A 24,535-nucleotide genomic window follows, 5' to 3' on the forward strand; every position below is an offset into this window, starting at 1 on the left:
CTCAGCAAGACAGGGTTCTCAGGTTCTGGCAAAGTACACACTGGGAAGTCTGCTCTCCCTAACTCGATGTTACCTTTGGGTGGTTTTACATTGTTTGCCTACTGCCACAGCCTGGACCTCTCTTCTCATCCCAATCCTGTTCCTGGGAGTGGTGGACAACCCAAGAGAAGGGATATTCGTGTTGTGGGTATTTCAAGGGAGTATTGTAGCTATCTGGGACTCCTGGGTGCAGTTGAGGGACTACGGAGTGCCTCCCGCCCCAATCCAAACACAAGCATTTAGTCTCAGGGGAGAAGGTAAGAATGGGGAGAATTCAAGCTTCAGTAATGTGATTATTGCTCCTGGGAACCCCAATATCATTTATATTGAGAAGACTGAGTGTGGATCCTGAGGCCCAATGGAGCTCCATCCCTGCCTGAATCCTGCTGTGATCCTTAGCTGAGTCCTCCAATATCTCCACCTGTAAAACAAGCTGAGAAGGTCCTTCTCTAAGTTTACTATTTATCTTTCAATAGCTTAGCTTCTTTGCTCTCTCACTCTGCCCCCCTCCAGTGCCCAGATTCTGGCATAGGTCAACAAGTGAGGTGGGGGGAAAGAGTCAGCCAGAGGCCTTGCATGGAGACTGAAGCATTTCTAAATTCCACGTGACTCACTAAGTAGCCACGGGATTCTTGAAGACTCCGAAGCAGAAAAAGCTACTTTATAATTTCTTAGAGTACTCTCATGGGGTCAGTTTCACTAAACGATGGCACATTTATTTGTCAGGGTTATGTTTCATAACTCTTGGGCACTATGTTTCATGTTTCAGGGTGCCTGATCTCTTTATTTCCCCAGGATGATCAAGAACCCTTGGTGGGAAAGGTTTTCTTTTGTTTTCCTGAGACTTGGTGGTCCTCTGAAATTCTTCAAGGATGGCAAAATTGATATTATTTTGGGAAACCTTGACTTCTAGAAAGTCACCCTAGATTTTGTTCTCTCTGTCACCACCACTGGTGGATCACTGGTCCCTTTGGAGTTAAGGAACCAGCCTTGAGGTAGAGTGGAGTGTCCATATGTTGGTGGTCGGGGAATATAGGAATTGTTTCTTGAAGATGTCTTCTATGAAAATGAGCCAGTCCTTTCGGGCTGAAAGCTGTATGTGTCACTGCTGTCACCTTATTGTCTGCTTCTAAAGATGTGGGCATCAGCCAAAACTGGACTTTCCAATAAAGAAGAGGCAAGGGAGACGGAAATTGAAGGTGTCCTCAGTAACATCCGAAATGTCTAGTGAGGAGTGGTGGTGCACACCTGTAATCCCAGCTTGTGGGATGTGGAGGCAGAAAGATGACGAGTTGAGGTCATCGTCAGCTACATGGTGAGTTTGAGGCTATCCTAGGCTACATGAGACTGTCTCAAAACAAACAAACAAACAAAAAACCCCAAAATACTAGTTTATGTACATTTACCACAGATAAGATGGAGTGGTAAAGTTTCTTTGGGTTTTGATTGGGCTAAATTTCTAGCATGTTAATATGTTACTCCTTTGGTTCACTCCCATGTATCTTCTAAGCAAATTCCCAGATCTCCATTCTACAATGTTTAGATTTGACAGGAAAGACCATGTGTTCTCGATTCCTCACAGAATGGAAAATTGAACTGTTCAGAGCACGTGAGTCCTCTGCTGTTGTTGTGAACACAATTTTCCCAATAGTTCCTTGGGAGAGAATCCACTCCAGGGGCTAAGATGTTGTTAGTAGAGATGTCAGGACTTGGGGTGCACTTCCTTGGGCTCTATGTGCTGTGCCATTAGCTAGTGCCAACCACAATCTTCTCTCAGACCAAGGAGAACTTAAGGTGCGAAATGGTTTGCTAAGCATCTCACCAAAATAAAAAACCAAAAACAAGTGTAGAGCTAAAAATGCAAGAGCATGAATTAGAGTTTCTTGCCAGGCCTCTCTTCCTCTTTACCACCTCTCCTGCTTCTTTGGACTCCCTTATCCAGGAAGAGTAAAGGCTTAAAGAGTAATGGAGGAGACGAGGGAAGAGCTGAGGACAGGCAGAAGGCCTGTGGGGCCAGGATGGAAAGAGGTAGTAAGAACCCTGACCTTCCTAGCACCAGGCCCTCGACTACCTCTGCTCTTGGGTTACCAAGTTCTCCTACCTATGACCACCACCTCTCCATCCCTTCTGAGTTCCAGTCCCACGCCCTCCCCAGCCATGTGAAATATAAAAATTGTCGAGATGTAAATATCCGGGTTCTTCTGTATAATAAAGCACCGATGAAGTACCACATGTGTCCTTCCACTCTTTTTTGCTACCCCTGGGGAATCATGGGTGTGACAGAGGTGGGGTGGCTTTGAGAGGGTCAGGCTCCTCACACTCCCTCTTTCTGAGTTCTGGGACATTCAGACCACAGTCCAGGAATCAAGAGCAGTTTCAACCATCCATGCTGAAGTGTCCTTGGTGTGCACAGGGTCAGACAGAACAGAATCTAAAGACAGCCAGGAGCAGCTTGGGTGTCCTGTGTCTCGGACTCTGAAGTCTTACCAGCCACAAGCCTACTGCAGAGGTCTCCACCCAAGAATCAGTTTTCTTTTAATCGGATGAACTTCCTTCCCTACTGTCTTCCTTCCCCAGAGCCTTGCTTCAGAGTATGATGACATTACCAAGAAAAGCAGGAGCCCTTCCTGGGAAAGGGAAAGAGATAAAAGTTGGCAAAACCACACAATCATGAGAACAAGATGCTAGTTCTAGCGTGGTATCAGGCAGGGTCTTACTGCCTTGGTTAGTGTTTTGCTGACTTGACACAAACCAGAGTTATTTCAGAAGAGGAACCTCAATTATGAAAATGCAGGCAAATATGTAGAGCATTTTCTTGATTAATGATTGGTTTGGGAGGACTCAGGTAACTTGGGGGTGGTTGCCACCCCTGGGCAGGTAGTTCTGAGTTTTTGTTTGTTTTGGGGGTCTTTTTTTTTCTTGTTTTTTTTTCTTGTTTTTTTTTTTTTTTTTTTTTTTTGAGACAGGGTTTCTCTCAGTGTAGCCTTTGCTGCCATAGACTTTTTTTTTCTTTTTTTTTTTTTTTAAAGAAAGCAGGGCTGAGGGCTGGAGAGATGGCTCAGAGGTTGAGAGCATTGCCTGCTCTTCCAAAGGTCCTGAGTTCAATTCTCAGCAACCACATGGTGGCTCACAACCATCTGTAGTGAGATCTGGTGCCCCCTACTGGTCTTCAGACATACACACAGACAGAATATTGTATACATAATAAATAAATAAATATTTTTAAAAAAAAATAGAAAGAAAGCAGGGCTGAGTGAGCCATGGAGAGCAGACTCTAAGCAGTGATCCTCCATGGTCTCTGCTTCAGTTTCTGCCTCCAGGTTCCCGCCCTGACTTCTTTTCATGATGAACTGTAAACCCTAAGCTGAATTAAACCTTTCCCTCCCCAAGTTAGTTTTGGTCAGTGTGTTATCACAGCAATAGAAAGCAAATTAAGATGCTGGCCTAGTGAGGCCCTTCTCCTCCTCCCATTCACCTTTTCTTCCATCCTGGTGCTGGAGGTCCTTCTTCTCCTCCTCCCATTCACCCCTTCTTCCATCCTGGTGCTGGGGGCTCTTCTCCTCCTATTCACCTCTTCTTCCATCCTACATGTGAATATTTTTCCAACTTTTTGTTTTTTCGAGACTGGGTTTCTCTGTGTAACAGTCCTAGCTGTCCTGGAAGCAGCTCTGTAGACTAGATTAGCTCTTGAACTTACAGATATCCATCTGCCTCTGTCCCCCCCCTCCTTTTTTTTAGCTGATGCAGAATCTCAATTTCCTTCTGAGATGATAAATGTCTTTATAAACACCTGTCTTCTGCTCTTTTTGAACAGAATATCCCAAACCCCTCAGCCTTCTGGCTCAACTACAGGGAGGTCCATTTTCTTAGCCTTGTTAGACATGGATAAGAGGAAAAACTTGGGGTTCACTCCAGTAAAAACGTGTTCCTTGAGATGCAGAACCTGAGCATTGAAGCAAACCCAAGACCAGAAAGAGTCCTGGCTTGGTGGGGCTTTGTATCTAAAACCAGAGGCTGTCCTGGTTGAGACAGCTCTGGGTTTTAGCTGTGGGATTCTGGTATTTGTCATTCATGCCCACCAAGAACATGCTCCGCTTTCTGGAGGCCTGTTTTTATGTCTATCTGCTTTGCAACCGCAACCAACTGCTCCCTTCTCTCTCTCTCTTTTGTTTAAAAGGTTTAATCTAATTTTTGAGCAAGTATTACATTTACATGATTCGTATGTCTCCCCCTCTGTTCTTATTTGTTCCACTTCCCAACCCTGCACTGGTTACCATTGTTGTTACTGTCTCATCCTTCCAGCATGGGCATGCACAGCACATGAATGCATGAACACTTTGAGAAAGAGAGAGAGAGAGAGAGAGAGAGAGAGAGAGAGAGAGAGAGTCTCATTGCAGCTCAGAATAACCCCAAACTTGCAGAGGATGACCTTTAGCTTCTGATCTCCTGTCATTACCTCCCCAGTGCCAGGATTACAGGCATATGTCTCCATATTCAATTTATACAGTGCTGGGGTCAAGCCCTCAGCATTGTGCCTGCTAGGTTAACATTCTACCAGCTACCCCCACCTTTTGCAGTGATTGACTCATGGCCTTCTTCATGCTAGGCAGATGCTCTAATATTCAGTCAGATTCCTAACTCAGAGTTTTTTTCTATCTGTATTTTTAAAAAGCATGTATGGCTGGGCAGTGGTGGCGCATGCCTTTAATCCCAGCACTCAGGAGACTATGAGAGCTAGTTGTAGGACAGTTCCAAAGCTACAGAGAAACCCTGTCTCGAAAACCAAAAAAAAAAAATCAAGAATGTTTTTGCATTTAAAAAATATATTTCAGCCGGGCGGTGGTGGCGCACGCCTTTAATCCCAGCACTCGGGAGGCAGAGGCAGACGGATCTCTGTGAGTTCAAGGCCAGCCTGGTCTACAAGAGCTAGTTCCAGGACAGGCTCCAAAGCCACAGAGAAACTCTGTCTTGAAAAAACAAATATATATATATATATATATATATATATATATATATATTTCAAATATCAATAAAGCCTTTTCATTTTTTCACAGCAATTTATATCTACTATGTTCTGGTTAGTTTTTAAATGTTTTTGTTTCTGTCAACCTGACACAAGTTAGGGTCATCTAGGAAGAGGGAACCTCAGATTCACAAAAAAGTTTTAAAAAGCTCACAAAACATTTTTAAAAAAGTTTCCATAATATTGGTCTCTACGGGCCAATAAAATGCCACTGTAGGGTCATTTTCTTAATTAATGACTGATGGAGGGCTCAGTCTATGGGACTGTCACCCCTGGGCAGGTGGTGCTGGGAGGTATGAGAAAGCTGAGCTGGAGAGATGGCTCATTGGTTAAGAACACTGACTCCTCTTCCAGAGGACACAGGTTCAATCTCAGCACCCACATGGTAGCTTACAATCACCTATAACTCCAGTCCCAGGAGATCTGATACCTTCTTCTGCCCTCTGAGGGCACCAGATATACACATGGTACATAGACTTACAAGCAATCAAAATATCCATATACATAAAATAATTTTAAAAAGAAATCTGAGCAAGCCATGGAGAGCAAACCAATAAGAAGCAGTTCTCCATGGTTGCTTCAGTTACTGCTTCTAGGTTCCTGCTCTGCTGACATCATTTGAGGATCTGTACTAGCCATGCCTAAAAAGTGTTTTGGACTTCGCAAGCAGTGAGCCAATTAATTTGCTTGTGTGCGAGTAGATTTTTGGTGCTTGCATGGAAAGAGGCCAAACAGTCTCCTTTAATAAATCCCACCTGTATCACCCCCTACCCAAATCCAGCAGAAGTGAACTCATTTGTCCTCCTAGCAACCTTAGGGTAACAGAGGCATCATTGAATGGAATTTGGTGGCTATTAGGATTGTCAGAAGGGCCAATAGGATAGGCTATTGTCTTAGTTATAGTTGCTATTGCTGGGATGAAACACCACGACCAAAAGCAAGATGGGGAGGAAAGGGTTTATTTGGCTTAGATTTCCACATTGTAGTCCATTATTGAAGGAAGTCAGGATGGAAACTCAGGGTAAGAACCTGGAGGCAGGAGCTAATGCGAAGATGTCAAGGAGGGGTGTTGCTTACTAACCGGCTCAGCCTGCTTTCTTATAGAACCCAGGACCACCAACTTAGGGGGTGGCACCACCCACGATGGGCTGAGCCCTCCCACACCAATCACTAATTAAGGCAAGAGGATGCTGAAGCACGGGAGCAGGGGAGAAGGTAAGTGAGAAGCACTGGGCACTGCCCAGTGGATTTTGCAGTTACTGTCAGAACTGCACAGCCGCTGAAGGAGAGCGCAGGGAGCATCCACTGTCCCTAGGTTTTGCTTAACCTCTCGTTGCAATATCAGCGAAATGAGAGTGACAGTGCCGAAATGCTGCAGGTTATTGCAAAGATCAAATTTTTTTGTGTAAAGAGTTAGTGCCTGACAGTGACTCTCCATCTGGAGAAATCTGGAGATGGAGAACTCAACCCCTAGGTTGAGTTTTTGTGGGTGCATTTGGTGGGAGGTCTGAGGGAAGTTGCTTGGAGAGGAGCTCCTTATCCAAATTAAATAATCTAAGGGTCCTGGGTAGAGAAGGCAGGCAATGTAAGGAGGGGACAGTCTAGTGGGTGTGGTGTCAGGAAAATAAAGGCATGAAAAACAGGGACATGAAAGGGTAAAGCCCTAGGGTGGGGTGGGGAAAATGAACAACATTAGGGTAGACTGTCATCTATGATATAAACTGCTTGTTAGAGAGAGGGATGGTCACTCCCTGGGGTAAGGGGGAACGGCAAGACACAGGAGCAACACTTGCCAAGCAGCAAAGAGTTGTTTCTGCACATAGCATGTCTGCATCTATTGCTTCGCCTCTCCTGGATTTCCCTGGCAGCCCTGCACAGACCTGCATTGCAAGCTGCCCCCTCAGCCAGTTATCCAGGGAGCGGGTTCTAAAACCAAAGCCTCACACCCCCACTCTGTCCTCCCTTTCTTAAGGCCACCCCAACCTAAACAAGACAACCTGGGCGGGGGGGGGGGCACACGCTGATGGAAAAATACACACTTGGCTGGAAAGGGAACTTTATTTGTATGTGTTGAATTCCCGAAGCAGCCGAAGGATAAATAGCAAGTCCTACCCTCAGCTGTCTGCCCACAAGGTGGGTGGTAAAATCTGTTCTTATTTAGATAGCTTGTGGGGAGAGGTGAAGAGGGGGACTGGGTGGGGGGCAGCAGGAGAGAGGAACTTGGAATCTGCAATGTTTATATGATCAGTCATGGATGTCATCTCTCCTCTTTAATTAGGGGTTTGAAGTTGAAAACACTGCTCAGTTTGGTTGTCCCAGGAACAAAGCAGACTGGCAGGTAGGCCGAGGACATGGCAGTTCTGAGGGGTCACCTATGGCTGGATCATTGTCTCCAGCCCCTGCAAGTGCTCTACAAACGTCAACCTTGCTGGGCCCCACGCAGGATGCTTATAAGCATTATTTCATTATTTCATTCCATGCTTACAGTGTGACTTTTTAAGAGGCAAAAACCAAAAGGACGACCTAATATTAAGAACACACAATTGGTAAGAAATATCTATCAGAGCTGGAACTGGTTTTTCTTTTTCCTTAAAAAATTTCATTAAATTTTTAAATTTTAAATTAAAAAAAGACAAGGTCTTGTAGCCCAAGCTGACCTCAAATTTGATATGTATCCTAGCATGACTCTTGATCCTCCTGTCTACACCTCCCAAGAAATAATTAGGTCTTTCTTGACTTTGCCCATGTTTTCAGCCATTTTCCCATCCTTCCCTGATTGAAAGAATTTTGACTTTTCTAATTTTTGGACCTGTTACTTTTCTTCCCCAGCCCAAGTCCTCTATAATCTTTAAAGAGATGGATGGATAGATGGCTTCTATTTTCAGCTCTATTTTTTGTGAGCAGTCCCTTGTAGTCACACTACCCCCAGTGCACGGAGCCAGACAACAGACACAAACATACTCTTAGTTAAGCAATGAAGAAAACTAATTGAGTTTGCGTTATGGGCCAGAGAGTACCTTGGGTTGCTTTAGACTGGATAAGGAACTGAGGTTGCTTTTGATTTAAGATCACGGCAGATGTAGGAGGTGTATGGGGGGAATGGTGTGCAATGAGGAAAAAGAATGAAGGGTCTTATGGTCAGGGAAATAGACTAGTGTTTTGCTGTCTTCACTGCAAACGGAACTCAGGCAGAGGGTCTCGGGAGGGAAGCTAAGTCAGACCAGTGGCAAGGAAACTGGAGGGCTATGGGCTCCAGTGCAGGTGAAAGACGATGGCAGCTTTCACTAGAATGTTGGCAGTGGAACTGAGAGGGAACTGGTGGAGCTGACTAGCCTAGGCGATACCTTAGTGTGTAGAGGGTTTTGTTCTGTTTAAATCACTTTCACCTTTGCATCTGGTTTAGCCTGAACCAACCAGCACAGAGCATTTTCCTGGCACAGTGACTGCTTTTAAGGTGGACCAATGAAAGATTTTGGTTCAATGGAAAGTAGAGCCCCGGGGCCTGCTGGATTCGAATAAGAAAGTATGACAGCTGTTGGCATTCACCCCAGAGAGAGCTGGCAGTAGGTAAAGCAGATGGGGTGCCCATGATCTTCATGATATTGATGAGCCTCTGAAGCCACCAATCCACATTTACCCTTCCCTACTCCTTTCCACTTAGGAAGGCCATAGTTTTCCTTATTACCAATCTGATTTCCTCACAGCTGAAATCACCCTACTTGACATATCAATGGCAATCTAGGAATTCTAAGTCTGTCTAATGAGTTAAAATGCAAATCTGGGGTAAAACTAATTCCCAGACTTTAAAAAGAGAACAGTAACTGACTCTGAGAAGTGGGTTCAAGAATTCTGTCAGGAGGGCTGGAGAGATGGCTCAGTGGCTGAGAATTTACTGTTCTTGCAGAGGACCTGGTTTTGGTTCACAACCTTCTGTAACTCCACCAGGGGATCTAATGACCTTTGGGTTCCTCCATGCATAAGGTACCCATTCACCTATGCACAAACACATGTACAGTAAGTGCTACCTGTCACTAATGAAGTAGATAAATTCACATTTATCTTCTTTGTATGAATCTGGTACATGAACAGCAGACTGCTGAGTGACAGTGTAAGAATACCCTACACGGCAGGTGCAGGACACAGACTTACTCGTAAATGCACTGTACATATGTGCCAGTCACCTTGTGTATAAAACCATCACTGTTACACCGGGATACAGTTGGAGACATAATACAGTCTTTCTGTCTAGGCAGCTCCAGCCTTTACATTCAGTATTTCACACAGTATAGGTATGAACTGACATATTCCAATTTGTTATCTCTGTCATTTAATGGGATAACAGGACTGAAAGGTTAGAATGCTGGCCAGTTAACACCCCACACCCACCAAAAGATTATGAAATCACAATAGAAGATTTAAGTTTAGCAATTAATTGTTTGGACTAATACTTGTCATGGGCCATGTAATCCCAGACCTGGGAGGCAGAGACACTCCTCTGTGCATCTGAGGTTAGCCTTGACCACATAGCAAGATTCCATCTCAACATACAACAACACAGAATGTTGAACAAATGAAAGCTACACTACAATAATCTTGACCAGCTATATAAACCACAAAGTGAAAGCTGAAAACAATTAAACACTGACAAAAGTGCACACTGCCTTCTTCCAGTTTTAAGGCTCCTGAAAAACTGCCCTCCCCGCAGCCTGAGGGTAATGATTTTAACAGCTATTTTTCATCTGCTCAGTCTGTCTCTAGTGATGGTAATTTGACAAAGTATTTTAACATTCTGATTGTATAGCACTACAACCAGTTCAGTCCCAGACACACATTTAGGATAAACACATACTTAACTATAAGTTTTATTTATTTTCCAAGTTTAAAGTTTTCAAAATACATATGTACAAGATAAATAAAACAAACTATCCTTAAAGCATCACTGCACAGCAGAGTTCATAAACATACAAGGTCTTACAAGGGTACAAACATTATGTCATCAAACACAAAGAAAAACATTCAAGAAAAGCAAGCAAAAGAGACCACCTTGTCTCAGACACTATTAACTAAGAGGGACCAGGACAAACTTTCTGAACATTGGGGTGGAATTTCTTTTCTATGCCTCCTAGTGGCCTGGCTTTCCTTTTCTGTGCGGAGCTGCACTCCCGAGAGTCACCAGGCTCTGATGAGTTGTCTAGCACCTCTTCATCAGCCTAAAAGGAGAGGGAGTGAAACACAACACCCACACCACCACTAATGGAAAAAAGCCACAGCTCTGTACTGCTATTTCCTGATATCTTGTTATAAGATTTTAGTGTGTATATATGTATATAAAAGTATCTTCATCAATTATTTTTAAATACTTTATTTTTTCATTCAAACTATCAACTCAAAAAGCTAGACATAATGATGTATGCCTATAACGATCGAGAGGCTTAGGTAAGAGGACTACAGAGTTTCAGGTTAGCCTGGACTACACAGTAAGTTCAAGCCAGTTAGGGTTATATAAATGTGGTCTCAAAAAAACAAACCACTCTATCAACTTAGACACCCTTTTCCATGAATGGTCCCATAAGAAATAAAACTTTCCCTCCTAACCTGACCTTCTCATTGCTTTTGTAAATAGTCTCTGGCTCAATATTCAAAAGGACAAACAAACAAAGAAACAAAAAAATGAAAGCCAGACGGTGGTGGCACACACCTTTAATCCTAGCACTCGAGAGGCAGAGACAGGCAGATCTCTGTGAGTTTGAGGCCAGCCTGGTCTACAGAGCGAATCCCAGGGCAGGCTCCAAAGCTACAGAGAGAAAACATCTTGGGGGGGAAAAAAAGAAGAAATTAAAAAAAAAAAAAAAAGTCACCTTCCCTCCGTCCCTGCTACAAGAACATAAAAACATCAAGTAGATGCTGCCTGCCCTCTAGTGTTTTCAACAGACAATCACTGTTAGGAAAGAGGCCAACTGCCAGTTGAGCATCTATGTATTTTGTTGAATACTTTTTAGATCGTTACAACAGGAGAAAGAATCCAACTAGCCATTCTAGAGTATACTATGAATTTAACAGACTTAATAATTATTTAGATATTTATGTTTATTTATAAGTGCTTTGTCTGGGATACAAATCTGTATTCTTTTTTAAAACGATGTATTTTATTTTTAATTATGTACCTATGTGTGTGGGTTTCTGTACATGTGAGTGTAGGTACCTGTGGAATCCAGAAGGTGTCAGATCTCTAAGAGCTGGAGGTACAGGCAGCTGTGAGCCTCCTGATGTCCTGCTGGGTGCTGAATAAGGGTCCTTGAAGGAGGATTATGCCCTCTTAACCACTAAGCTTATTCTCCAACCCCTGACATACACTATAATAGTATATACACATATATGTGTGTGCATGTTTATATCTCATATTAATCCTTTGAGAATTTCAATCAATATGTTTGGCAATATTTGCTCCCTACTGACATACACTATAATAGAATATATACATATATGTATGTACATGTTTATATCTCATATTAATCCTTTGAGAATTTCATACGTGTTTGATGATATTTACTCCCTACTGACATACACTACAATATGTATATACACATATGTGTATCTCATTGTATTAATTGTATTAATCCTTTGAGAATTCCACATGTGTTCGATAGTATTTACTCCCTGACATGTTACAATATGTATATACAAATATATATGTGTATGTGTGTATATCTCATATTGTATTAATCCTTTGAGAATTCCATGTGTTTGATATTTACTCCCTACTGACATAAACAATATGTATAGACACACACACACACATATATATATGTATATGTGTATATCTTTATTGTATTAATCCTTTGAAAATTTCATACAATGTGTTTGATGATATTCACTCTCTAATTCTCCCCCTACCTTCTCCCAGATCCTTCCCCCATCTTTCTCCAACATTGTGCCCTCTTTTCATTTTTAACTTAAAAATTTTTTTTGAGACAGGTTCTCACTATGTATTCCTGGCTAGCCTGGAACTTACTGTGTAGACCAGGCTGGCCTTGAGCTCACAGAGATCCACCTGCTTCTGCCTCCTAAGTGCTGTAGTAAAAGGAGCGGCGGGCTGCATCCCACTGCCTGAAGGAGTGTGTTCCGTCCTGCCTGGCTGCCCCGGCTAGCTTTACCAGAAATAATTACACAGAAACTGTATTCCTTTAAACACTGCCTGGCCCATTATTTCTAGCCTCATATTGGCTAACTCTCACATCTTGATTAACCCATTTCCATTAAATCCGTGTAGCACCACGAGGCTGTGGCTTACCAGGAAAGATCCTAACCTACATCCGTCTTGGGCTGGAGATTCATGGCGTCTGCCTGACTTTGCTTTCTTTCTCCCAGCATTCTGTTTGGTCTGCTCCACCTAGCTAATTTCTGCCCTTATCAAAAAGCCAAGGCAGTTTCTTTATTAACTAATGAAAGTAACACATAGACAGATGACCCTCCTACATCAGAGTGCAGAGATTAAAAGCATGTACTACCACACTGGACCTTAAAAATTTTTTGTTTTATGTGTTTTGAAATACAAACCACCAAGTCCAATTTGCAGTGCCCATATACTTATTGGTGTGGAGGCATTAACCACCAGAGCATGGTTAATCTATGAGGCCTTAAAAGAAAACTGACTCTTCATCCCCACACCTATCAACTGTCAACTGCTATCAATTTTATTAGCACCCCAGTCAGGGGTGGATGCTCATTAGGCCCTCTTCTCTCTCCATGGATATAATAGTTGAACTGGTAATATTAGTAAATATCATACCTTTTGTTTCTGTCTTGCATGAATCTCTGTCCATTGCCTGGCATTCTTGATAAAAGCTATCTTATTATATTTAAATTCTGAGGACTGAAATGAAATCAGAGTTAAGACAGAGAAACAGTGATATGCTGGAACTTCAGCTCCAGCTGCTGAAGTATTAAAAGTGCAAATAAAGTAAGCTATATGCTACCAAAGACATGCGGATACGTACAATGTCAGCCATTAGTGGGTCGTCAGGATTGGGTTCTGCCATGAGCAGCTGAATAGAGGCCAATACAGTAGCGATGTTGAGAGATGGTCTCCACGCACCCTATACACAAATGCACAATTGCTTTTGTATTAGAATGTGACATTGTTGAGCCAGGCAGGGTGAGTCATGCCTGTAATCTCAGCACTTATAAGGTGGAGGCAGAAGGACCAGGAGTTTAAGGCTATCCTTGGCTATGTGACACACTGTCTCAAAAGATCAAAAAGAATGTGACACTGTATTTATATAATCAAGGGACTTTTTGTCTGTCTGAAACAGGTTTGATGTAATCCAGGCTGGTCTTAAACTTGTTATGTCATTGAGGATGACCTTTTAATTCCTGACCCTCTTTATTTTTTTGGTTTTGGTTTTGTTTTTTCGAGAAAGAGTTTCTTTGTATAACAGTTCTGACTGTCCTATAACTCACTCTGTAGACCAGGCTGGCCTTGAGCTCACAGAGATCCACCTGCTTCTGCCTCCTGAGTACTGGGATTAAAGATGTGCACCCACTGCCCGACCTGCTTCAGTCTTTCAAGTACCAAGAAAACTGTTGATACCCTCTAAAGAATCAACTCTTTAACCCCTACTCACTTTTGGTGGCAATTTGAGAATATCTAGACAAATCCTTCCACTAGAATCAATGTTTGGATGATAGATTGGAGTCAGAAATCTGATCTGTGGCGGTTCAAATGGGTACCTGTGAATATATGAGAACAGAAAATTACTTTTGTGCTGCTTCATAATTATAGGCATGCATTACCATACTGGGACTTAATTTTATTTGTTTATTTATAAATATAACTCACAGGTCCAATTAATGGTGCCCATACACTCATGGATGTGGAGTCATCCACCAGCGGATGATTAACCTACGAAAGGCCTTAAAGGAAACTGACTCTTCATTCCCCCAGGAGCTATCAACTCTCATCAATTTTATTAGCGCCTAAGTTAGGAGTGAGGGCTCTTTCTATATTTTAAATAGTTTCTTGGTTGCTAGCAGCTATATATAAAATAATGATGACATTTAAAAAATGTCAGAAAAAAAGCATTTGGAAGACACATTTGCCAACAGTCAAAAAGTTGAAATAATGGTACGGAAAACATTTAGAAACCCACCATCTTCTAAACATTACCAAGTATCTCCTAAGAGTAAGACACTGTCCTACTGCAATACCATTATAACCATAAAAAGTTTTTAAAAGTAATTCCCTAGTTATCATTTACTATTCAAGCTTCCTAGTCTCCAAATTTTGAAAAAGGATTTTTTAAATATTATTTTTATATGTGTGATTGCCTGAACATATGTGTGCCTCTGCATCATGTACATGCATGGTACTTGGAGGCCAGAAGAGGATGTAGGATCCCCTGGAACTGGGTTATAGGCGATTGTGAGCTGCCACATGGGTGCTAGGAATTGAACCCAGATCCTCTGTGAGAACAGCCACTAAGCCACCTCTCCAGACTCCAAATATTTTTACAGCTGTGTTTTACAAACAGGCTCCAACTAGACTTAACATTATATTTAGTTATCATATCTCTTTAGTGACACACAAACCTTGCAAAATTCCCAGTCTGTTTTCAGAATTGATATGTAACACAATTAAGCTACTCATTCAGGGCTTAATAAGTTTGGCCAGGACCCAACCTGGTAGACAGACGTCCAGTTTCAATAGTTAAGATTCTCATCTCACCCCTTCTTGATCCTACACAAAGAGCTGAAAGGAGACTCGACTGAAGGGGCCTTAACAGTGAGGTGGAGAAACAATGGTGGTTGCCAAAGGTTGGTGTCAGGGACAGGTACTCAGAGTGGACTTTTAATGGTTATGAAGTTACAGTTGGGAAGATGAAAAAGTTCTGGAGACAATAGTAATAGTTGTAGGATCATCTGTCTATGTGTTACTTTCATTGGTTAATAAAGAAACTGCCCTGGCTTTTTGATAAGGCAGAATTTAGATAAGTGGAGTAGACCGAACAGAATGCTGGGAGGAAGAAAGCAGAGACAGGTAGACGCCATGCTTCTCCTACCCAAGACAGATGGTGGTTAAACTCATGCCAGTAAGCCACAGTCAAGTGGTGATACAGATATTAGAAATGGGTTAGATCAATATGTGATAGTTAGCCAATAAGGGACTGGAGATAATGGGCCAGGCAGTGTTTAAATGAATACAGTTTCCGTGTACAGTTTACTTCGGGTAAAGCTAGCCGGGCAGTCGGGTGGAACGAAAAGCAGCCGGCTGGCTGCTCATATTACTACAGAAACCAAATCCAGAGACATAACTTACAACATTACAACATGGATCAATACACTAATGCTCTAAGTACTGTTCTGTCTTCCAATTGGCTGTACCTCACCTTACAAGCTGATTCTAACTCATACTCACCTCTCAGGAACGATAACTTCCAGCGTGAAAACACCTTTCTCATAAGGTGTGTTGGCTCCACCCAATATTTCTTAAGAAAAGAAAGAGACAAAGAAAAGTTAAAAGGGAACCAGATGATTTGGATTAACCATTTGGAAGGTTGAAAATGTAACTCAGTAGAGTGCTTGCCTAGCATACATAAAACCCTAAACTTAGTTCACAGGAAACAATAAAAAAAACATATATGGTTATAGTAAGCGAGCCTATCTAGAAAAAAATAATTGTGGCTACCAAGAAACGGTGCTAAACTCTGTTCTTCTTTGCCTATAATTCCTTTTAAAGTTCTCTCAGGTTTTTATGTGAATGTAGTTATCCACATTGTGTGCCAATCTGTAGTAGGAGGCCGCTTGTTTGTTCCTGGCTGCCCAGAACTGAAATAATCACATAGAAACTCTATTATATTAATTAAATCACTGCTTAGTTAATTTGACCCATTTCTATTAATCTGTGTATTGCCACGTGGCTGTGGCTTACTGGCAAGGTTCCAGCAGCTGGCTACATAGCGTCTGGCAATTCCACCTGCATTCTTTCTCCCAGTATTCTGTTTAGTGCCCTCCACCCCCAACCCCACCTAACTCTATTCTACCCTATCATAGGCTAAAACAGTTTCTTTATTCATTAACCAATAAAAGCAACACATAAACAGGACTTCCCACACCATATGGTGGCATAGGTTGAAATCTTAGTTCTCCAGAGGTGGAGACAAGGGGGATCAGAAAGTCAAGGTCATCCTTGGTTATAGAGAAAGTTTGAGGCCAACCCAGGCTACATGAGACCTTTTCTCAAAAGGCAACACAAATAGCAATAGAAACTGTATCAAATGAACTTCACAAAGCCTGTAGTTCTAGATGTAAGATGGAGAGATGGCTCAGAAGTTAAGAGTACTTGCTGTTTTTGCAAAGGAAGTTCTCTCTTGGCACTCCTATCAGGTACCTTACAATTACTGCCTGTGAATCCAACTCAAGAGGATCCAATACCCTCTTCTGGCTCCTTCAGGGACCTGTGCACATGTGCACGTGGTAAAACAAATAGAATAAAATCAATCAATCAATCTATCTATCTATCTATCTATCTATCTATCTATCTATCTATCTATCTATAATCAAAGGAATCGGGTATAGGACAGTAATTCAAATAGGGCTTTAATTCAGTCTCCATGCAGTGTTTCCTGTCCGTCAGCTAGCTTCAATCACGGCTGTACAACTAATAGCTAAACCTGTTTTGTTCTGTTTAATAACAGTTATTGTGCGTACACAATGCCACGGCATGTACATGGAGGTCTGTTGGGGAAGCTGACCAATCCCTTGTCTGAGGGACGTGACCCCTCTGGGGCACAAAATACCGTTAAAAGACCCGTGTTTTGTTTGTTTTGGTCCCTTGGTTTCCTGCTCTTCCCTGGAACTCTGGCTCTGTAAGTTTCTCCCATTTTCCTCTTTTATTAAAGCTGAGCATTTTATATAAGGCTAGTTTGGTTATTTCCAATTGCCGACCGACCACGCTCGCTACAGAGGTCAGAGGACAACTTATAGGAGCTGGTTCTCTCCTTTCACCATATGGATCATAGAAATTATGAGTCGTTAGGCTTAATGGCAAATGCCCTTATTCACAGAGCCATCTCCCCTGTCCAAACATCTCCCTCCCACCCCCTAACAAAACCTTTCAGACAAGATCTCATTCTGCAGCCTAGCTGGCTTCAAACTTGAAGCAATCCTCCTCTCTTGCCTCAGCCTCCAGAAACCTGGGACTGTAAACATGTGCCACTAATGCCCAGCTGACGACCTTAATTACAAACCAGTAAAAGATATAAGACATCAAAGACCTTATGAAAGCAAACCAACTAAGAAAGATGGCAGGGCTCCTTCACCTTACCATTCCCTACTTTAAATACACCACTTTGTGAATTTTAGGACAGTCTCCAATAAGGTTACAACCATCATCACAGGCATGATGGGATACCTACGAGCTCGCAAATCATCCACTTGGTCCTTTTCCTGCCAGCACGTGATGCCTGGGGGAGGTTCTATGGCTAGCATGTGCAGTTCTTTCTTCAGGCGTGAAGCTCTCTGCATGATCTCAAGTAAATGGAACCATAAACAGTTCACTGCTCCACAGTAAAGGCTTGTGGGGTGGACTGGAAAAGAAATGAAGCAACCATGAAATAGCCACAATGACTAGCATTTTCAGCAGCTTCAATTTAATGAAGAACAGATTCTAATACTCTCTTGTGACAAAGGGAGCCTAACTCTTTTTCCATTTTTTGCATAAACTTTTACAAATAATAATTTAAGAAGTTTAAAATGGATGTCTGCCTCCTTTAATAAAGTATAAAGTCATGAGGGTAGAGCCTGGGTCCAATTCTGTTCTTAAATGTATCCTAAGCCTGCCTGAGCAGAGAGAGACTGGTAGCTATGTGAGAGCAAGAACAAAGCAGCCAACATTCGGAGACACTTGTAAGTTACTGTTTAAGTGTCTGACATTCTCTCTGCGTACTATGGATTCTACAGTTTCCTAATTCTTCAGGGAACTCACTCTATCAACTAGCCCACCTCATTCTAGTATTCCTAATCTTTCTGTCATCAACATCCAAACATGCCCAAAGTCTCTCTCATCTAAAATAACACCCACAAACACATCCACTCAACTAGTAACCACCTAAAGGACACTATTATTTTGATTACATTATAAATATAATCTCACAAGTTATCTTATTTTGCTACAAATTAGACAAACACATCTGTCTTTTCCTTGTGGTGCTGGGGACGGAACCAAGAGCTTGTAAGCTTTAACTCAACCCCCCTTTTTTTAATTTTTGAGATAGATCTCCCTTAGCTGCTCTATTTGCTCGAACTGACCTTAAACAAGATGAGAATGCCTTACTGAGAAAAGGTACTAAGCCACATGGCTAAACATATATAAGAATTATGGATTCATTTAAGTTGTAAGAGCTAGTTAATAATAAGCCTGAGTTAATAGGTCAAACAGATTATAATTAATATAATCCTCCAAGTGTTTCTTTGGGACTGAATGGCTGTGCGACCATGTGGGGCAGAAACTTCCATCTACACTAGGAAGCCTTTAAACCTTTCCTACCTCAGCCTACACCAGGTTCAGCTAATGAATGTATTCTTTTGTTTGCTTATTTGTTTGAGACAGGGTTTCTTTGTGTGTAGTTCTGACTGTCCTGGACTCCCTTTGTAGACCACACTCGTCTTGAACTCAAAGAAATCTGTCTACCTCTGCCTCCCGAGTGCTGGGATTAAAGGCGTGTGCCACCACTGCCTGGCCTATGAATATATTCTTAATGTTAATCTATTTAAAATTTTTCCCATACACTCACATTTAAAGATATTTTCCTATATATTCCTTAAGTTTAAAAAATATAACTTTTGGCCTGGAGAGATGGTTCAGGGCTGATAATCACTTGTTGCTCTGCCAAAGGGCCTGGGTTTGGTTCCATGTTGTAGTTCTCAACCACTTCTAATACCTTGGGCACCAGGCATGGATGTGGTGCACAGCCATACATGCAGGCAAAACAGCCAACACATAAAATAAAAATAATTTAAAAATATAATTTTGTTCTTTATAATCTTCCAGCTACTACTAATTGTTTTTGTGCACAGTAAGAGGTAGAAGATCAACTTTAATTCTTCTAAATTGACAATTCTTCCAATTGTCCTAGCACTATTTTTAAAAAGAAAAAAAAGGAAACTCTGCCCTTCTAATATTATCATAAATTAATTTCCAAACATGTGTGGATCTGTTTTGAGTCTTCTAAATTTTTTCCATTTGTCATCTGGAATATTTTGAATCAAAACCCCACCACCCCAGCTGCTACAGCTTATTTGTTTTCATTTTTATTTAAATTGTTTTTAGTTCACGGGCTAGGGATTTAACTTAGTGGTAGAATGCTTGCCTAGTATGAGCGAGACCCTGCACTACTAAAGGTATATGTGAGAGGTGGGAGAAGTCTACATAGCCAAACAGTCATCAAGTAAATAAGTATTGCACAGATTAGTTAGGATGGAGGACATGGGTGGCACACATCTATAATCTCAATAATTGGGAAGCTGAGGCAGGAATATCAGTAGCATACCATCCTGGGCTATATAGTTTGAGGCCAGTGTTGGGTATGAGACCCTGTCTCAAACAAACAAAGCTACCTTCTGCTCCCGTGTGGTTGGTAACAGTTGTAATTAGAGCACTAAGTAAGCTGCCTGGGTCACAGTGTGAGGTCCTCTGTATTAGTCACTTTGCTGTGACAAAATACCAGACAAAAACAAGATAAGAGAAGGAAGTGTTTATTGTGGCTCACAGCTTGAGGACACAGTCCCCGGTAGGGTAGAGGGGACTGCACCACTGCAGAAACAGGAGGCAGCTGGTCACCCTGCACCTGCTTCCACAGGTTAACAATGTTAACCATCTTACCTTTTCTCAAAACAAAATCCCCCCCTTTTTTAACTTATTTTTTTACTAGTATACATAAATATAACCGATTTTAACTAAAAACCTTAATTCTGACATTGAATCTGCTTGGGATTAGGAAGGCGGATGGTAACTCTAATTAATAGTCAATAATATCTATCTACGTTTACCCCTAATTCATTTCTTATCTTCTTTTTGGAGATAACTTTCATCTTGACTAGAACTGACACCTACTTGATATTCTTTTCTGATTTTAAGCCTCAAAGGGAAAGCTTTCAAGGCTGTGCTGAAGGCTAAAATTTGACACCTCGTTTTCTTCTAATTTTGTCCTTATCCGTTTACTATGTTATGCTAGTCTCCTCAAATGAGTTAGGGAGTATTGTGACTTTTTAATATATTGATAGTCTAGGAAATGGTTGTTTGGCAAAATTCCATCTTGTACTGGTGTTAATGTTTTAAGAAAATTAAATTTTAATTTAAACCCATTTAAAAATATTGAAAGTATTATTCAAGCTGGGCGGTGGTGGCACAGGCCTTTAATCCCAGCATTTAGGAGGCAGAGGTAAAGGCAGGAGGATCTTTGTGAGTTCAAGGCCAGCCTGTTCAAAAGAGCTAGTTCCAGGACAGCTAGGACTGTTATACAGAGAAACCCTGTCTCAAAAAACCAAAACAAACAAACAAACAGTTTTAGCCAAGCTTAGGTGACACGAACCTTTGATTCTAGCACTTGGGAGCCTGAGATAGGAGCTCTGATCACCTTGAGTTTGAGGCTAACCTGAGCTAGACCATCTTTTTCACCTTTCCTTATTTTTTTCCACGCATGTATCAATTCTATTATCTTTCCAAATAACATTAAATACTTCTCTGTTGAAATTTTATTTTTAATTACAACGGCTTCTGTCCCTATCTTTATTACTGCCATCTTTGTACTTTCTTCATTTCTCTTTCTCAGACTCGGGTTCGGATTGTCAGGTTCCTCCTTTGCAGGGAACTCCCTGCCCCCACCCCATCCTCTCTCATTTGCAATGAGACAGAGTCTCCTGTATCCCAAGATATGTAGCTGAGGATGACTTTGAGAAATAACTATTGTAAGTTATCCTCCGACCTCCCCACATGTTCTATGGTATACACACACACACACACACACACACACACACACACACACACACCACAGAATAAACGTAATCAGAATAAAATAAAAAATATCGATCATATAAAAATAAAATTATTTAATGCAAAAAAAGATACCTCTTCAGCAGCTTAAAAAAAGTTTAGCTGTGGTGAGACAGATCTGTAACCATATCACTTAGGAGGCAGAGGCAGGAGGATTACTGAAATTCCTTAGCAGCCTGGTTTATAAGACAAGTTCCAGGCCAGTGGGATTGGAGGGACAGACAACAGTCAGGACACGATGAGGCACTGGGACACTGGACGAGACTAGATGGGAGTAGTTCAGTGATTAAGTGCACTTGTTGCTTTCACAGAGGACCTGGGTTTGATTCCCAACATCCATATGGTGGCTTACAACCATCCATTTTAGGGGATCCAACAGTCATGCATGTGGTGAAAATAAATGCATGTATGTAAAACATTTACACACACGAAGTAGAAGTAAAATTAACTGGTCCTCTGACTCCCCTTCCATACAATAGAAAATTCTCATAATAACTTTTCACCCCTGATTTATACTATTTCCTATCTTAAATCTATCATTTTCTTTTTTTAAGACAGGGTTTCTCTTTGTTACATTGGCTGTTCTGGAACGTGATTTGTAGACCAGGCTGGCTACAAACTCAGACACTGGCCTGCCTCGGAATGCTGGGATTAAAGACATGTATCACCATGCCCAGCCTCTATCATTTTCTTTGATTTTTTTCTTCCCTTCCTTCCTTTCTTCCTTTTCCTTCCTTCCTTTTCCTTCCTTCCTTCCTTCCTTCCTTCCTTCCTTCCTTCCTTCCTTCCTTCCTTCCTTCCTTTCTTTTTTTTCGAGACAAAGGTTCTCTGTATAACAGTCCTGGAATTAGCTTTATAGACCAGGCTGGCTTCGAACTGAGATCCAATGCCTCTGCCTCCGAGTGCTGGGATTAAAAGCATGTGCCAGCTGCCTGGCTCTCTATCATTTTCTTTAAGCCCACGAAGCCTGCTATTTTATACAGTAAGTCTGATGAACGATTTTCAGCAAACGAAACAAAACCTTCCAAATATAAGACTGGTAAAATAGATTAGCGCGTAAAGGTGCTAGCTGCATGGCCCGACAACTTGATTTCAATCCCAGGCATCCTCAGCAGGAGAGAACAGTCTCCTTAAAGTTGTCTTTTGACAATCAATTACAATAAAACTCTGCCTACAACTATGAACTGTTATCTGTTTAAAATGAGACCCAGTAGAAAAGCATGCTAGTTGGGGTAGAATGGAGGGAAAAAAAGCAAGTTCTCTCAAAGAAGCAACCAGACTCTTTTGTTGTTGTTGTTTTGAGACAGGGTTTCTCTGTGTAGCCATGGCTGTCCTGGCACTTGCTCTATAGACCAGGCTGGCCTTGAACTCATGGAGATCCACCTGTCTCTGCCTCCCAAGTGCTGGGGTTAAAGGCCTGTGCCACCACCGTATGTTAATACAACTGGTATCTATAAAGTCCTCTGGGGCTGCAGAGATGGTTTAGCTGTTAGGACCACTGGATGCTCTTCCAGAAGACCCAGTTTCAATTCCCAACACCCACTTCTGGCCTCCGTGGGCACCGGGCATACAGGTGGTGCACATACATACATGCAGACAAACACTTGTACACATGAAATAAAAGTAAAAAATAAAAATAAATAAAAATAAAGTCCTTCGGCTTAAAAGCCATCTGTTATCGTGTATTTTCTAGACATAAAGGTAAAGGTTCTTTACCGAGCTGCGGCTTGGTGGCATTGCCACTGGAAGCGCCTGGACTGGAAGTCTATTCCAGGCTAGCCTGGGTTACAGCGACACCTGTCCCCAAAACAACAAAGCTCCCAACCAACCATGACAAACAAGTTCCTTACAATCTAGCTCCGACTGGTGTTTTCACTTTTTTAAACCGGTGTTTTTAGCCTCTTTCCCAGTAATTACCTCCCACAAACGTATGCTTACACTGCACTGACTAGTCGTAACATTTGCACACCTCTGTGTGCGTCCACATCAAAAGACAATTCGCAGTCTTCCCACCCTCTGTGCTTCTTCATAAATCTGCAGCCTGTACGATCGATTCACCTCAGAATCGGGAGCGCTAAAGTTTTGTTTTGTCCCCAGGCAGATGCAAGAGGGAGGACTGTGACACTGCCTTGGCGCGCACGGGGCGGTTCTCTCTCCCCGCGGCGTTCCTCTCCGGGCGGTTCGGGTACCGGAGCCCTTCCCCAGACTCACTGTGATCTCGGGGTACGGTGTCTCTGCTGGCCCCGGCAGCACTACTCAGCAGCTCGGCTTGCCTCCGCCGCGCGCGTCTGCACGGCCCACGCTCACGCCAGAGACCGTTGAAATGACTCCACCCACACCCAAGAAATGACTGTGATTGGTTCGCAGCCATCCCAGGAGACGCGCGCGCACGCCTATTGGCCAGCGCTCCGAGCGTGCCCCCCCCTCACGCAGGCTTCAAATTAGTGCGCGCGCAGTGGTACCTGAAATGCCCAGTCCCCGCTCTCAGCGAGTTTGGAATTCCTCTGTGAGCTGGAAAGGCCGGGAAGTTAACCTACAGGAGAGAGGATGAAAGCAACTGGACACTCTTAATCTGGAGAAACGACTGCTGAATAGCTGTCTTTATTGTATTGTATTTTATTTTTTGTTTTGGTTCTTTTAGACGGGCTCTTGCAATACAGACCTGATTAGCTTGGAACTTGCTGTGTAGCTCAGGCTAGCCTGGAACCCCTGGCATTCTTGCCTCAGCCTCCCAAGTGCTGGAATTAGGCGAGCTCCACGTTGCCCAAGGCTTTAAGTAACACCGGGGGAACTACTGCTTCATTTAAGACCAATAGTTGAAAAATAAAAGTCGAACATGATAGCACAGGCATATTAAGATAAAAGGATTGAGAATTTGAGATCAGCCTAAGCTACATAGATTTCCTCCAACTGGGAAAAAGAAAGAAATTTAACTTATTTAATTTTTTAATTAAATAAAAAGCATTCTTCCAGGACTCTGAAGAATAAAGCAGATAAAGTAGATTTCTTCACCACTGGAAGTGTTCAAAGCTGAGCAAGTTACGGGTAGTGCAAAAAAGATCAGATCCTTTCCATTATGTGGACGCACAGTAGGATGACTGCCCTTTCCCCTCCCTCTTCACTGTGTTGAAAATCAAACCCAGGTCTTCCTAAATACTGTGCCAGTTTTTGATCCCCCAGTCACACAGCAACCCTGAAATAAATGACTTTAAAAAAAAAAGTTGGACGGATTTTAAAAAATTAGTTAAATTATTTTATGTACATTGGTGTTTTGCCAATATGCATGTCTGTTTGAGGGTGTTAGATTCCCTGGAACAGGAGTTACAGACAGTAGTGAGCAGCCATGTGGGTGCTGGGAATTGAACCAGGGTCCTCTAGGAAGAGCAGTCAGTGATGCTTGCTGAGCCATCTCTTCAGCTCCAACA

The 24,535-nt window shown here is 42.2% G+C and overlaps 1 protein-coding gene across 1 annotated transcript; it reads right to left on the reverse strand.

The window, feature by feature from the left end:
* Positions 1-9,983: 9,983 nt before the first annotated feature.
* On the reverse strand, positions 9,984-23,407 carry Ube2t (ubiquitin conjugating enzyme E2 T). Its single transcript, XM_038349780.1, has 7 exons — positions 23,322-23,407; positions 17,476-17,646; positions 15,477-15,546; positions 13,687-13,792; positions 13,060-13,158; positions 12,852-12,935; positions 9,984-10,272 (listed from the first exon to the last, which is right to left on the reverse strand). Exons 2-7 carry the CDS (start codon positions 17,582-17,584, stop codon positions 10,126-10,128), a joined length of 615 nt encoding a protein of 204 aa, XP_038205708.1. The 5' UTR covers positions 17,585-17,646; positions 23,322-23,407; the 3' UTR covers positions 9,984-10,125.
* Positions 23,408-24,535: the final 1,128 nt, after the last annotated feature.

The sequence above is a fragment of the Arvicola amphibius genome, chromosome 12 (assembly GCF_903992535.2).
Source record: "Arvicola amphibius chromosome 12, mArvAmp1.2, whole genome shotgun sequence".
NCBI classification, from domain to species: domain Eukaryota; kingdom Metazoa; phylum Chordata; class Mammalia; order Rodentia; family Cricetidae; genus Arvicola; species Arvicola amphibius.